This window comes from Quercus lobata, chromosome 8, assembly GCF_001633185.2.
Source record: "Quercus lobata isolate SW786 chromosome 8, ValleyOak3.0 Primary Assembly, whole genome shotgun sequence".
In the NCBI taxonomy this organism is placed as follows: Eukaryota; Viridiplantae; Streptophyta; class Magnoliopsida; order Fagales; family Fagaceae; genus Quercus; species Quercus lobata.
Window position 1 is genome coordinate 55727749 of NC_044911.1, and position 15676 is coordinate 55743424.

The following is a 15676-nucleotide window of genomic DNA, read 5'->3' on the forward strand; positions in this document are numbered from 1 at the left end:
TTGCTTTAAGAAGAGGGATTTTGTAAGAGAAATGGGCAAAGATATGGAGATTCTCTCTCCTTAAATACCCACCAATTCCCTCGTGGGCACCCTGGATCATAATCCGTTCAGTTTGTCATATAGAGTATTTAATTAGTATCTCAAACTACTTTCCTTTGAAAATTAAATATTCTTTTACAAAAAAAAAAAAAAAACAAAAAACAAAAAATTGCAATGTTTCTTCCTAAGTTGAGGAAAATTAGACACTGTTTTTATATCTGAAAGCCTTTGTTTTTTACCCCAACATCATTAACAACACAATCAGAAACAACTGATCAAGTTATAAAAGGGTAATGCCACCACTACCAATGATAGGCATTCTCTCCTCCATCAATACTGCAAGTGGCACTATGTAGGAGCTTGGAGCCTTGAAATGTTTTAAGTTTTAGAGGAAATTTGCAGGCTAGCATAATTTTGGGAGAGAATATCGTTAGTTAGTAAGGTTTTGAAACCATTTAGGAAACTAGCATCTCAAGTCTTTGAAGCTCGAGTTCGGCGATAAAATCGAGCCTCTAAGACTCGAGTTCTAGTGCTGAGATGGAGTAATTTATCCACGTGGAACTCGAGTTTCTTAGACTTGAGAAGTATCTGAAGAACAAAGATTGGTGAAGACTCCAGCTGCACCTCCTTAGACATTTAAGCATGGTCCTTTAGCTCTACTTTAATTCTAGCTTGGCTTCCATTTCTCACAAATTCCTATAAACTCATCTTTCTCACATAATTTCCTGAAAGTAGAAAATTACACACAATGAATAGCATTTTATTCAAGAAATTATGTAAAGATAAATAATAGGGACTAATGCAAATCATGGCTTAATTATACAAATTAAACATAATAATAAGGAGATAACGCCCATATAAATATATAACAAATATACATTTTAAGGCGTTATCATTATGTTGCTTTAAGAAGAGGGATTTTGTAAGAGAAATGGGCAAAGATATGGAGATTCTCTCTCCTTAAATACCCACCAATTCCCTCGTGGGCACCCTGGATCATAATCCGTTCAGTTTGTCATATAGAGTATTTAATTAGTATCTCAAACTACTTTCCTTTGAAAATTAAATATTCTTTTACAAAAAAAAAAAAAAAACAAAAAACAAAAAATTGCAATGTTTCTTCCTAAGTTGAGGAAAATTAGACACTGTTTTTATATCTGAAAGCCTTTGTTTTTTACCCCAACATCATTAACAACACAATCAGAAACAACTGATCAAGTTATAAAAGGGTAATGCCACCACTACCAATGATAGGCATTCTCTCCTCCATCAATACTGCAAGTGGCACTATGTAGGAGCTTGGAGCCTTGAAATGTTTTAAGTTTTAGAGGAAATTTGCAGGCTAGCATAATTTTGGGAGAGAATATCGTTAGTTAGTAAGGTTTTGAAACCATTTAGGAAACTAGCATCTCAAGTCTTTGAAGCTCGAGTTCGGCGATAAAATCGAGCCTCTAAGACTCGAGTTCTAGTGCTGAGATGGAGTAATTTATCCACGTGGAACTCGAGTTTCTTAGACTTGAGAAGTATCTGAAGAACAAAGATTGGTGAAGACGATCTGAAGAACCGAAGAACCAGATCCGGAGGAAGAAGAAGACACAATCTGGAAAATACAATATGAAAAACGTAGATTCGAAGAAGGAAAACAGATTTGGAGTGGAGAATGCAGAATGATCTGAACTAGAAAACGCTGATTCGAAGAACGCAAAACAATCTGAACAGAGATTTGGAGTTGAGAATGTAGAACTGAAAAACAAAGAAACTCAAGTATTATAAACTTGAGTTCTACGTGGATATCACGTCAACAATTTTTGTTTGCCAGCTCTGGAACTCGAGCATTTAAGACTCGAGTTCTATTATGAAACTCGAGTTTTAGAAACTCGAGATGCTATTTTTCCACATTTTTTTGCAAAAATCACCACTAACAAAATTGTTAAAAATTTAAGGCCAAATGGAAAAAAAAATAAAATAAAATAAAAAATTCTTAAGTTTTACTTACACTAGTTGCATATCCACGCGATGCGTGAAAATATATAATTATTTTGTAATGTGTTATAAGGTATAATTTATTTTCTAAAATTTATTGAAGATAATATGTTTTTCTTAAAAATTGAACTATTTCTAAAAGTTTTTTTCATCTCTCTATCTCTACAAAATATACTGTATCATTCTATTATTTTGGGTTTTTTTCCTTAGAAACTTGGGTGTGATTGATTGATATTATTCTTTTTGGAAGTGGTTTATGTTCTTTAAACTTTTGGTATAATGTGTTTTTTTGGGTACAACTAAACTTTCTTACGTTTCAAATTAATGATTCAAATTTCTCATTCTCTTAAGTAGATTATCATGATAATCAAATCTTATCCAAGTCATGCTGCGGAATAGGATAACATTATATCATTATATACTATAAAATGTCATACAATAATATCTATCAATTAAAGAGAAGGAAAAAGATAACAAATTAAAACACAACCAAATCGCGTCAATCCAAAGTAAAGTTTGACACAAAAATACATCAACCTAAAGCAAAGATGCAATAAAGAATTAAAATTCTACCAAAAGAAAGAAAAAAAGTAGAGAGAGAGAGAGAGAGAGTATTTACCTTTTTGTGTGGGCAAAATATGAATTGAATGAAAAAGAAAATGGCAAATTTTTATAGTAAATAAAATTGGGAGAAAAAAGTCAAAATAAAAGAAAGATGAATGGATGAAGGAATTGTAACAGTAAGATATAGAGTAGTGGAGAGATAAAAAGGTAAAAGTGTGGGAGAAATGTTGGAGGAAGTGAAATTGTACGGTGAGAGAAAGTGTCTAAAATAAGTGGATGATGTGGTCACTAATGTGGCGCAATAATCGCATAGTAACAATAAATATTATATTTCAACTTTTTATATATATAGACTAAAGGTCAAATGTTTTGTAGAATATATGGAAGCCCAATTGTTTTGTAGAATATATGGATGTCTAGCCCAAACCCTCCCCCCCCCCCCCCCCAAACAAAGAAAAAGAGTATCCATGATACATATAACCTTATGATCTTAAATGTTCTCTCTAATTTGACCTCCAATTCTGTAATCCTGATTCCGCCCTTGCACACATGGTTCTTAGCAGAGAGAGAGTAATCCTGATTCTGTAATCCAGTACATTTGTACCGATGTTTCCAAAGAAAACTATAAAAATAATTAATTGCTTTGCAGAAAGATGCAGAAACCTATGAAAAAAAGGCAAGAAAATGTCCTTCCTTACAGTGCCTAATATTTTGGTGATGCAAATACAATGTAAGAAGAAAGAAAGGGAAGTACTTATGTATGGGAGGACATTTGTCTTCTGAAGTTGAAGATGTGATGTCCCTAAGGACTAATGTATTAGGTAGAAGTGAAAGCATTATGTAGGTGCTTACAAACTCTTCAGTTAGTGAATAGGGCACTCCATGATCTTTCTGCTTTTTAAGATCAACCAATCCACTTAGGATATGTTGGTAACTATTTTTCCCCATTATTTTCTATTTCCAAAAACAATTTTCTATTTTTGAGACTAAAAAACTTGTTTAGTAACCCAAAATGAACAGAAAACAAAAACTATTCTCAGAACTCAATTTGTGAAAGAATTTGAAAACATATAAAAGGTTGTTTTCAATTTCTAATTTTCAAAAGTTAATGAAAACACACATTTAATTTAATGACTCTATCTCATTTAATGAGTTGGCATTAAAGTTCAAATTCTAGTAATAACATATTTTACTATTTTCTATTTTTTTTCTTCAAAAAATTATCTTTTTAATTTCAACTAACCAAACATGTTTTTGATTTCAAAAATAATTGTTTTTTCTTTATATTCTCAAAAACAAGTTTTTGAAAATAGAAAACAAAAACCGTTACCAAACATAACCTTAGTATTGGTCCCAATGTATGTCCAAATAAATCCTTAAATTTCTTTCCCAAAAGTCCATACCTGAGAAAAAAAAAAAATGGTGTACAGATTTGATTTTTAGTGAAGTGTAAACTAGAAAGCGATGGCATTAAAATTGCATTAAATGTTACTCTCATCTTTGCTGATTTTCTCTTTTCCTCATAAATTGTAAAAGGATCTCTATTCTTTTTATCATTTCTTCTTCAAATTAAAACAAATATTTAATGTCACTACTTTAAAAATGAGCATTATGTTTCATCGACTTATTTAATATGTCTCAACTATCTCCAGTTTACTCTCATCCCTACTAGAAGAGTATTGGTCTTCAGGAGTTCAATCAATGGTGTGGATTTTAGTGATGAGACAAAACTTAGGTACAGTACTTTAGGTGCTATTCCATAGGTTCCCTCCTAAGATTCAGTCATATGACTACTTAACTAAAAAATATGCTTCCATCCCATGAGAAGAAATCCACATGATTGAATTTTAAGAGGGGAATCTAAGGAACAACACATAAGTACTGTACCTAAATCTTGTCCTTAGTGATGACACCTGTAGTCACCAATCTTGCGTGCCTATAAAGCTGCTCATCATCCAAATCAAGGTAACATACCTAAAACCAAAGAGCAATCAACCAAATCATTAGCTGAACAAAATATAAATTATTCATGAAGTGCATACATTATCAAACATTACATGCATATGAGGAAAATTATAGCATAAGATTCTACAATAGCTAACCAGAATAAATATGACAATTTAATTTTTATGCAGTAATATTGCACTTTTAATGAAACTAATCCAAAACCATTCAATTGAAATTAGATGCTAGAAATGTTCAAGTAAATAACCCTACTTCACCATGGGAAAAAAAGAATCACAGAAGTATGAACTAAAACAAAAATAACTTACTTTTAGCATTTCACATTCAACATTGTGCTCTTTGACAAAAAGAAGGCTGTTAGGAGGGAAAATCCAGCCCAGCAATTTCGAACATCACTTGAGATAGGAATGCCTTTCTCATTGATGATGCACAAAATCATTAGTGAGTTGATTGTCCACACGTGTGCGAATTGAGGTACTTGAAGAATAAGAGAACAAAGAACCTACATAGAGCACTGGTGGGGTGCCGGCTAAAGATCCTTTGAAGGTTAAGTTAGTGATAGAAGAATCTTCAAAAACTCAAAAGTGTGAGAGCTAAGAAATTTTATGTACCTTAAGTAAAAGGAGGCTTGGTGCTTATATAGTGGTGTAGAGCTGACCAAGATCTCTTGAATGTAGGATCTTTCCTAGTAGAGAAGATTTGGAGTTAAGGCCCCAAGATCTTAGGGCTTTTCTTCCTATACTAGGAAGATACAAATGTGTAGTAGGGTTTTTGGACGTGGTGTGCAAGTTCTTTCCATATAAAGATGCATGAGTGGGGAACACACAAATATCGTGGAAGGCAAGTGTTCTTACTTTCCAGTATGCTCGTCATCCCATTGGTATGCTTACCAATTTGTCGGTGTTCATCATTACCCGTCGGTATGCATGTCATCCCGTCAGTACCTGATAACGCCTTAAAATGTATACTTGTTATATATTTATGTGGGCGTTATCTCCTTATTACTGTGCTTAATTTGTATAATTAAGCCATGATTTGTATTAGTCTCTATTATTTATCTTTACATAATTTCTTAAATAAAATGTTATTCATTGCATGTAATTTTCTACTTTCAGGAAATCATGTGAAAAATATGAGGACATAAGCTTTGAGGATGTAATTTTCTACTTTGAGGATGTAACACCTCTCTTTTAAACAGGACATAAGCTTGAGAACTAATGTGATTTTTCAAGAAAAAAAAAATATGATTCCACCTAGATTTGGAAAGATTGGACTTGAGCCTAATAACCCAACTCATAAGAAAAACAGGTCAATTTATACTCGGTCTATTGAAATGCTAGGTTGGGTCGGGTCATCCTGTGCCCAACCCCATTTTTTAAAGAAGGGAACTTAATTAAAAAAAAAAAAAAATTTATGTTTTGCTTTTAAGGGTAATATACAAAGTTGGATGTTCTCTATGATGAAAAGAGAATTACAATTGTGTTTATAGTGTGTACAAAAAAGAATTCATATATTACTTGACTTTCTTTTCTGAGTTTTTATTTTTATTTTATTTTTATTTTTATTATTTTTTTTTTATTTACATTGAAAGGAAGATAGAGAAAATACTTATTATAATTCTTTTTAGTTTTTATTATTATTGGCATATTACATACAAGAAAATAAGTGTCAATCCTTAATCCAATTGATCCAACACCGTTTGAGACCCGACCCGGTCGCTAGGTTCCACCGAATAAAGTTTATTCCGCTGATTTTAAAGAAGAAACAGGCAGAAGAACAGAAGAGAAGAGTTAAAAAAAGACAACATTTGTAGATATAACCGGTAACTAAAATAACACGTCCGGTACGGGCCCCATTATCCATCCTTCACAAAACAAAGCAAAACCACCTCAGCAACCAGCTCCTAGTCCTATGTACTATAAAATAAAATATATATATAAACACCGCTCTTCTCTCTCTTACCACCTACTCTTCCATTCCACTATATTTCTCACCTAAGTCCAATCTTAATCTTATATTTCTTTCTCACTCCCTGCTCTTCGAAATGTCAGGTGAATTCTTTCGTTTCTATACCTACTACTAGTATGCATCTCTTTCTCTTTTCATTTCCTTTCCACTTTGTTTAGATACATGTAATTTAATTTGGTCATTAATTTCCATGCTATTTAATTAACCCTACACACTCAAAACCGTATAAAAAAAAAAAAAAAAAATTCAATTTAGTTTTGCTCATTTGCTGTTATATTGATTATTAATGAACAAAACAAATGGAAGTATGACCAAATAATGTTCAAATCTAATCTACCGAAGCAAAATATTGTTGTATACAATTGATGTTAATTTTTTTTTTTTTTTTTTTAATTTTTTAGTTTGTTGTCCTTTTTAATTATAGGTGTAAAGTGTTTGACTTGTATGAAATATTTTCATTGCTTGGGGTGAAGCCCTGGGTTAGTGTAGTAATAAAGCCTGCTGATGCTTTTGTATATATGGGGTCAGGAATCAGGAATCAGGATCAAGTGTAACTATTTGTCGATATTACATCATTTAATAATGTTTCATTGGGTTAATTTTTTGAAAATTGAAAACCCCACTAACTCTCTTTATTCATAACTCGTGTGCTGGATTTCATATTAATCAGGCATTATTTACAATTCAATTCATTAATGCATATTATAAATATAATGTATGCAATAGAGCATACACTAGGTCTTCTTAAGCAATGATCAATCAGTACTTTTGGGAGTAATACTGTCTCCTCTCATATACTAGGCCTCACAGGCCAAATTCATGGTGCAGTCCATAATTAAAGTGAGAGAAGGGCATGTTGCTCCAGGAGTATTGAATAATTTTTGCCTCATTTTGCCATCACTTGTCTCTACTCTGATAACCATTGGATACAACACGGTTTTTCTAACAAATCATGAAATCTAGAAAGAAAAAAGGAAATGAGAAAAGAACTCAATGATTCTGGAAGCTCAAAATACCAATGGTAGAATATTATGATTCTTGTTAAAGGAGGTTTCATGTTTTATAGACGTAAAAGCATTGTTAACTAATGTAAAAAATAACAGTGGAAGTATTTAGCTTTGTTTTGTGACACCTATAATTGAATGGGTGCTGGTGAAGGTATGGACTGATTAAGTTTTCCATTGAGAAAGCTTTAGAGGGAGTTTTTAACATGAAAATTGGAGATGGGTCACAGATTAGAATGTGATTTTTGTGGTATTTATATGATATTGTTCCCCTTAAAACCCACATTACAGAGGTGAAGGTTGTTGTTGTGTACTCCTCAACTTTCAATCTTGTAGACTAATTTGGTCAAGAATGCAAACTTCACTTTTTCCTCAGAAATTAAATAATACTAGCAACATAATAAACATTTCATGAGGCTTTCACGAGTTTGAGTCTAATAAAAATTGCAAATTTTTATGCAGCAATGTCAGGGAAGGTTGTCCATAATGTTTTTGTATCACAGTGCTACCTACAGAATAGACAATTCGTCGGCACCCAATATCGAAGGGACAGTTGTGCCCCTTATGTGCGCAACTTGCTTCCCTTTCAAGGAGGGAAGTTGGCATGGACTGGCATCTCTTCCATGCAATTGCACACCTTATCAAAACACCAGAGTCCTTTTGTTAACAGAGGAACTGTTCACTGCAATGGTCTGTTCTAGACTCTCATTATCCAGGTTGATATAAAGTGCGAAACTAGAATTTCTAGACACCCTTAGAGTACTTGTTGTTTTCTTTTGTGTCCAGCATGCATCGGATTTTGTCCATTTTTCTTCACACGTGTGTATTTTCATTCTGTTATTTGAATGGCCTTGCTTGCAAATGAAGCTAATTTTGTGACATGTTATTGTCTTGTTTATTATGATTCTTTAAAAATATTTTGACCTTCAGTATTTATTGATTTTCCATTTGTACTTTTTTCGCAGTTGCTCCCACTACCTCTGCGGTGCCATCTATTGACACAGTTGATTTTTTGAAGCTTCAAAATGGCAGGTAGAGAATAGTTCCAGTATCACATCTTCTTGTCTCCTGGGTACTTGAAAGTTTGTGGTATCATTATTCATTCATTAATATTCCTTTTTCTTCTTTGGAACACTAAGTCACTAGCCCTGTTGGGAGACAGAAAAGAAAGCAGGAATCTTGTCACCGAATTTAATCCCATTTTAACTTTGTATCACATATTTTTTTTAAAGCTTCTTGCATTATTATGAAGTTAAATATTTGCTAGTCATGACTTTTAGGAAACTTATGGCTTTGCCAGATTACAAATGTTCTAGTGTCTTTTTTTTCCTTAAAACAGTAGTGCCCAAAGAAATAATTTTTAGTTTAAATTTACAATGCGGGAGTGGTCTGGACAAGCAGAAGATTCTGAAGACTGAGATAGCATTAAATGAAAATAGAAGTAAAACTATCAAATTTCCACCAAGTCTTGAGATTGAGAGTGTTATGTAGTGCTCAGCAACTTGTTTACCTAATATGAAATGATGAAAGGATATGGTTTCTTGATATATAGAGCATATCACAGTCAACCACCCCATCAATTCGTTGCATCTAATAGAATACCGGTATTACCCCCTCAATTATTCAAAATCTCCAATTGTTAACTTTCAAACCCTTGTGCATGGAAGTACTCAACTCGTAGCAGTAACAGCTTCCTGCTCATATGCAACCAAAATATTGTGTGTTTAATTCATTTGCTCTGACCTGTTTTTTGAACTTTATTTTCTTTATTTCCCTAGCAAGCATATTTGCTTTGGCCTGATTGGTGTCACTTATGGGCTGATGTTGCTTTATACAGTGATATACGGGGTGTTGCTGTTGCTGGTGTTGAGGGAGAGCCCGTCAACCTCACCGAACAAGTTGCAGAAGCAATAGCGGCGGCCTTTGCTGGATGGTTAGTGGAAAAAAAGAAAGCTGATGGCTCTCGACATTTGAGAGTTTCAATTGGCCACGATTCCCGAATAACTGCACAAGGGTTACAGGTTTCTTAGCCAAATATATTAGTGCTTCATTCACTATGTGCTTTTCACTAACAATTGATATATATGAGTGTGCTTTCAACGGGGAGGAACGTTCCGTCCTTGAGTTGAAATGGTTCTTCTTGCTTTCTTTGTTTAATTGGATGATAGATATGAGTGGTCTTTCTATTCCTTCCCTTTTGGATTTTGTAGATTTGTGTTATTTTGCTTACTTTCTTGTGTTCCCTAAGTAAACTGCCTGTGTACCAGGGGAGCAGCTTGTACTATTTTTATTTCATTTAATAAAGCTTTATAACCTATCAAAATAAAAGTCTATATATGTGTGTATGTGAAAATTATGAATTTGGTTTTCTCCAAGTTGAAAAAGTATAAATGAAAACATGGATGTTAGAGCCGCATATGAGGTCTACCAAGAACTATGTGAAAATAACGTTTGTTTCATTGTGTTAACCAAAGTTGCTTGTCTTGTTTGTTATGATGGTTTTGTTGCATTGACATTGTTGTCCTTGTTTCGCTGATGTTTGTAGTCATTGATTTTTTCCTAGTGCTAGAAAATATAAAATTTGGTCTTTTGGAGGAATCTCTTTTACCCTCCAAGAACATATGAAAGAAGGTTTTAGTATCTACTACTTTCAACTAACAATTTTATAATATAACTTCCAGGATGCAATTTCTCGAGGTATTGCTGGTGCTGGCCTGGATGTTGTTCAATATGGGTGGGTGATGATTTTCTTATTGTTTTGTGTTGATCTTATTGTTGACAAATGCTTAATGATCTGAAAAAATCAATAGTTTTTTTCCCATATGAGTCCCACCACTGGTGGTCTAGTAGGCAATCTAGCCAAAAATGTCCTCTGTATGGGTTGGAATTCATGTTCCAGATAATATCTAAGCCATTAAAAAAAAGGCTGTTCTATTTGATCTGGTGCCTTGGTCTTGTCACATGTGAATGGACCACCGTCTATCTTTGGCTGTTTAAGTCATGACTATGCTTTAAGTTGTACAGATGTTAGAATTTGCTCAATTATCTGTTTACCATGTATTAGGTCCATGCTGTCATCAGCATTGCTTTTATTTTTGTTGTTGAGTTTGATGATGCTTGAAAATCACTGACGAAGACCAGTTCTGTATGTTTTCTTTGCCTTTTTGTAGATTAGCATCTACACCAGCAATGTTTAACAGCACACTTACTGAAGACCATGGATTTTTATGTCCAGTTGATGGATCCATTATGATAACAGGTAGATTACACATGTTATTCTGTTAGATTGCGTGTTATCATTAACAACCTTTGTTCTCGGTCCTATTAGAAATCCTGTTACGTTATGATCAGAACCTTTTCTCTCTTAAAAAGTATCATAGATCTAAACACTTGGTGATTGGCCTTTGATCTCATTCCAATGCTTTGGCAAAAAGTTCTCTCTCTCTCTCTCTCTCTTGGAGGTGAGGTTAATTTTACTTGATTGAAATTCTAATTTGTATGCTCTGCAAACAGCAAGTCATCTGCCTTACAACAGGAATGGATTCAAATTTTTCACAAATGCTGGAGGGCTTGGGAAAGCCGACATCAAAGATATCTTGGAGCGTGCTGCAGTTATATACAATAATTTTACAGTAGAAGGTTTGATGAATTCGAAGGAAAAAGCTTCTGCATCTATAAGGAGAGTTGATTACATGACTATATATACATCTGATCTTGTAAATGCAGTCCGCAAGGCTGCAGGAAACATAGGTATTACCTCAAGTAAACATTTTATTGTAGTAGAAATGTATCTAGGATAAAGATCTCTCCTTCTACCTGAAGTGTATCATGAATAGAACTTTGAATCATTATTCTGTTTCCCATATACCTTGATTAGGTCTTGCATATCTAAAAATGCTTTTATTATTGCTTCTCTATTCTTCTTTGCTGTTACCAAGCTACCAGCGCCTCATCTTTTCTTTTTATGGGTTGTTTTCTGAGACGCTTTGACCTGTTTGCTAATTTTATGGAATTGTTAATATCAGAGAAGCCGTTGGAGGGATTCCATATAGTTGTTGACGCAGGGAATGGAGCAGGTGGATTTTTTGCTGTAAGTTTCCTATGCAATCTTATTTTGCCTTTTGACATATGATTTTGGCCTTCAGTTTTGAATTTGTAAAGACACTTGTTGCTTACATCATTTATATCAATATTGTTTATTAAGTTTTTGGGAGGTTGGCTGCCCAGGCACCATGTTGCCATTGCATATTAAAGTGTGTGCCCCCATTTATGTTGCCTTGGCCATTGCATACCTTTGTTCTGAAATGATCGATGGATACCTGATCTTAGGAACTCCCAAACTATTTTGTTGTTTTGATAAATAGTGCTATTGCCATTGGTCCACGGACCAAATGGCATCTCCTTCCTCCATAAGTGGTGGAGGGTGAGGCGAAGGGTTCAATCTTGTGCGGGTGAGTGAGTTGTTTATTTACCTTTTAAAAAAAGTAATTTTCATTGATCTTTAAGTTACTGAATTATCAAATTTTGGTTCATTTAACATAGTGTTGTTATGAGTATGCTTGATATGCATTGTGCTTAGTGTTGTTATGAGTGTGCTTGTATGCATTGTGCTTGGTTTAGTCCCCTGAGGGTAATTCATGAATTATGCTTGATTGATTCATTGAGCTTTAAGTCATGTATTCTATTATTATCTGAGTGGTATCTGATATTCATGTTTTATTCAATGGTTTATCAGGCAAAGGTGCTTGAGCCTCTGGGGGCGGTTACTACTGGTAGTCAGTTCTTGGAGCCGGATGGTAATATTTAAAATTGGAAAAGAAAAATTAGTTAATTATTTTGTGATTGGTGTTTTAAATAAATATCTGTTTTGGTATCAGGTTTGTTTCCAAATCATATTCCAAACCCAGAGGATAAGACAGCAATGAAAGCTATAACTCAGGCTGTTCTTGATAACAAGGCTGATTTGGGGATCATCTTTGACACTGATGTTGACAGGTAATGGTCTTTTTGACTTATGAGACCATCAAATAAACCTCATATAATGTTTATTTTTAATCAAGTGTTTTTCTTTTTTCTTTTTTTATTCCTTTTCTTTTAGATCTGCTGCTGTTGATTCCACTGGCCGTGAGTTCAATCGGAATCGTTTGATTGCCTTGATGTCCGCCATTGTTCTTGAGGAAGTAAGATTTTCCTGTTTCTGCCATCTCAAGGACCATTATTTTTATATTTGAGCCTTGGCTCATCATTTCTTGTTCTTAATCTGTTCTGTTTGTGTTTTTTCCCTAGCATCCTGGAACAACTATTGTTACTGACAGTGTGACTTCAGATGGTCTGACCACATTTATTGAGAAGAAACTTGGTATGGAGAAATCTAAACAGCCATATTATGTTTTTTTCTTCCTCTCTTATTTATTTAACTTGCAATTTCTTCCAGGTGGGAAGCACCATCGGTTCAAAAGAGGCTACAAAAATGTCATTGATGAAGCTATTCGTTTGGTAGGATAAATTGTGCACTTATCATTGTTGTTATAGACTTATATCAGAAATTTGAGACTACTAATTATAAATGGGTTCAGTGAAAATTCTGGGCCACTAGTATTTTGTGTCTCCATTGACAATTAGAATGAAAGCTGATAATTAAATCAAAGGATCTTTTGCTAATGCTTTGTTAAGCCTTGCAGTTTAAGATTTATAGCAGCTCTGTTTGATTCCAAGTTGATTATCTTCTAGCACATAATACTCTCTATAATTTTTTATTTTTTGGTCTTGCTTTATTGTTTATTTTTGCCTATACATTCTTTTGATCATTGGAAAATTTTTGTCTTGTTTTCTTACGCTAACCCTTGTATGTAATAATGATCAAGTGTTTTTCAAATTTGTGGTGTGCTACATTGCAGCTTCTATGACCCTCTTCTGACATGTTAATTGCTGACAGAACTCTATTGGTGAGGAGTCGCATCTGGCTATTGAAACCAGTGGCCATGGAGCTCTCAAGGAGAATAACTGGCTTGATGATGGTGCATATCTCATGGTAGGACTTTTATGTCACATGTTAGTGAAGTTTCTTTTTTCATGTATGGTCAGCTGCCCATTTAGTGGCAAACAACTTGGATGCATATATCTTTTTGATAAGTAAAAGGATTAATTAATCAAGATAAGACTACTATAGTAAACAGGATGTATATTAAAGTAACTCCAAAAAAAAAAAAAAACCTGAATTTTAAAAGATCAGCAAACTCTCTACAAAAGAGCAATAATAAATACTTGCTAATACTTCCATCCAATCAGACAGTTTTAGGAATATAGATTTGAGCTAAATCACTGCGAGTTCAACTCCTTCAAAGGTTCAATTATTCCTTTCTCTCCAAACAATCCACATAAGACATAGTGGAATAAAGTTACCATACTTCCTTTGCAACAAGCGAGCAAATAAACAACCATTTTCCATCTTTAATAATATTTTTCTGTTGTTTCTTAACCTTGATGGTAATTTTACAGGTCAAAATCTTGAATAAGCTTGCTTCAGCCAGAGCTTCAGGAATGGGTGGTGGCAGCAAAGTTTTAACTGACCTGGTACAGGGTCTGCAGGAAGCAGCTTTTGCTGTAGAATTAAGATTGAAGATCAATCAGAATCACCCAGATCTCAAAGGAGGGTATGCCACTTTATATGATTTCTGTTTATAACCTTTTTCCTGGGTGTATCTGATGTGAAGTCACTGATAAATTTAAGTGTACAGATCTTTTCGGAACTATGGAGAGGCAGTGCTGAAACACTTGGAGAACTCTATCGAATCAAATCCAAAGCTTCAAAAAGCCTCTGTTAATTATGAAGGGGTAAGATTAGCCCATATTTCACGATGAAGATGAAAAAAAAAAAAAAAAAGGTTAACCAGGATCATTTTTTATTGTTCAGGGTCATCTTATTATGATTTATTGTAGATACAATCATGACTGACTAATTGGACAGTTGTGACATTAACATCACTGAGTTTGCTTAACTCAATCTCTTTCATGTGGTTTTAATGCTCCTTTACTGTACCCACAAAGTTATCTCTTTGTTTTACTTTCCAATAAGGAAGGCGAGGGTGTCTTCCTTTTCATCAATTATGATGGTTTTGGGTTTTGGCAGCTGAGACTAAGTTTTAAATAGTCATGACAAGCATATCATGTATGGAAAGGTAGTTGGAGTTGAATTTCTTTTATGAGGATCCAGATTGGTAGTCATGCCAAACTTTTACAGGTTTTCAATTAACGTGGAGTGAGTGAAAGAGTTGGGTTCTTTTTTTTAATGGTTCATCATTATGTTGTTGTTTTCGTCATCTTCATTATCTCTATTTGCAATGTTGTGTTCTTTGTTGCAGTTTGATGGTTTTGTGACTCGTGTTTTCCCAATTTGTTCATGCAAACAGGTCCGAGTTTCTGGCTTTGGGGGTTGGTTCCTTCTTAGACTATCACTTCATGATCCTGTGCTTCCCCTTAACATTGAGGTAGACGAGTCTTCATGAGTAAGCTATTATGGTCATTTTGAAAATTATGTTAACTAGTTCAAATTAAACACACTGCAGGCACCAAGCAATGAAGATGCTGTCAAACTTGGGCTTGCTGTGCTCGCTGCTGTTAATGACTTCTCAGCTCTAGATAAATCTGCCCTGGACAAATTTGTCCAGGTATCATAGACAAGCTATCTAAGCAGCGAACTCTGAGACTTTCATGTCCACCTTTGTCTTGAAATGGTTGTACCCCTCAGTGAGGCTGATCTGCAACTTTGATGCTGGCTAATTTGATGCTATGAAGTTCAAGGGTCTTGGAGACAATTGCCTCAAGATGCCACTAGAATATTGCGATATAAATGAGTTTTCCAGGCATAGAAGTTCAGATATGAATAATAAAAAATTCCGAATGACATGACTTCTTGCAAGATTTTTATCATCATAGTCATTGTAATACATTGCAGTTTTGGATTGCTACAGTATGTACTCCAACTTTCTTAACCATCCAGATTTATGATGGGCACCACTGGCCTCCTTGATTGTATGATGTCTGCAGTTAGTTTTGTGTTGGAAGGTTTTAAACCTTGTATCCTGTTGAGTAGGTTCCAAATGTTCATGCGGCAAGTAAAGAAACATACGAACGGTGCATGGTTCCATCTTTCA

At 34.2% G+C, this 15676-nt stretch overlaps 1 protein-coding gene and 1 long non-coding RNA gene across 4 annotated transcripts; one reads left to right on the forward strand and one right to left on the reverse strand.

Annotated features, from left to right (window-relative positions):
• Nucleotides 1-681: 681 nt before the first annotated feature.
• Nucleotides 682-5277, reverse strand: LOC115958504. Of its 2 annotated transcripts, none has more exons than XR_004084547.1 (3): nt 4860-5277; nt 4474-4560; nt 682-764 (listed from the first exon to the last, which is right to left on the reverse strand). It is a non-coding gene; the product is annotated as an uncharacterized LOC115958504 (long non-coding RNA). The 2 variants fall into 2 exon arrangements; XR_004084548.1 differs by lacking the exon at nt 682-764 and adding an exon at nt 3915-3989.
• Nucleotides 5278-6331: 1054 nt separating this feature from the next.
• On the forward strand, nt 6332-15676 carry LOC115954694 (phosphoglucomutase). Of its 2 annotated transcripts, XM_031072619.1 has the most exons (18): nt 6332-6602; nt 7986-8213; nt 8489-8555; nt 9361-9544; nt 10205-10257; nt 10694-10782; nt 11037-11273; nt 11549-11613; nt 12259-12319; nt 12401-12518; nt 12622-12703; nt 12810-12882; nt 12958-13019; nt 13459-13554; nt 14022-14176; nt 14261-14357; nt 14933-15010; nt 15089-15676. In XM_031072619.1, the coding sequence occupies exons 1-18, from the start codon at nt 6596-6598 to the stop codon at nt 15197-15199; spliced, it is 1863 nt and encodes a 620-aa protein (XP_030928479.1). In that variant the 5' UTR covers nt 6332-6595; the 3' UTR covers nt 15200-15676. The 2 variants fall into 2 exon arrangements, with proteins under 2 accessions (XP_030928479.1, XP_030928480.1); XM_031072620.1 differs by lacking the exon at nt 7986-8213 and having other exon boundaries at nt 6441-6602.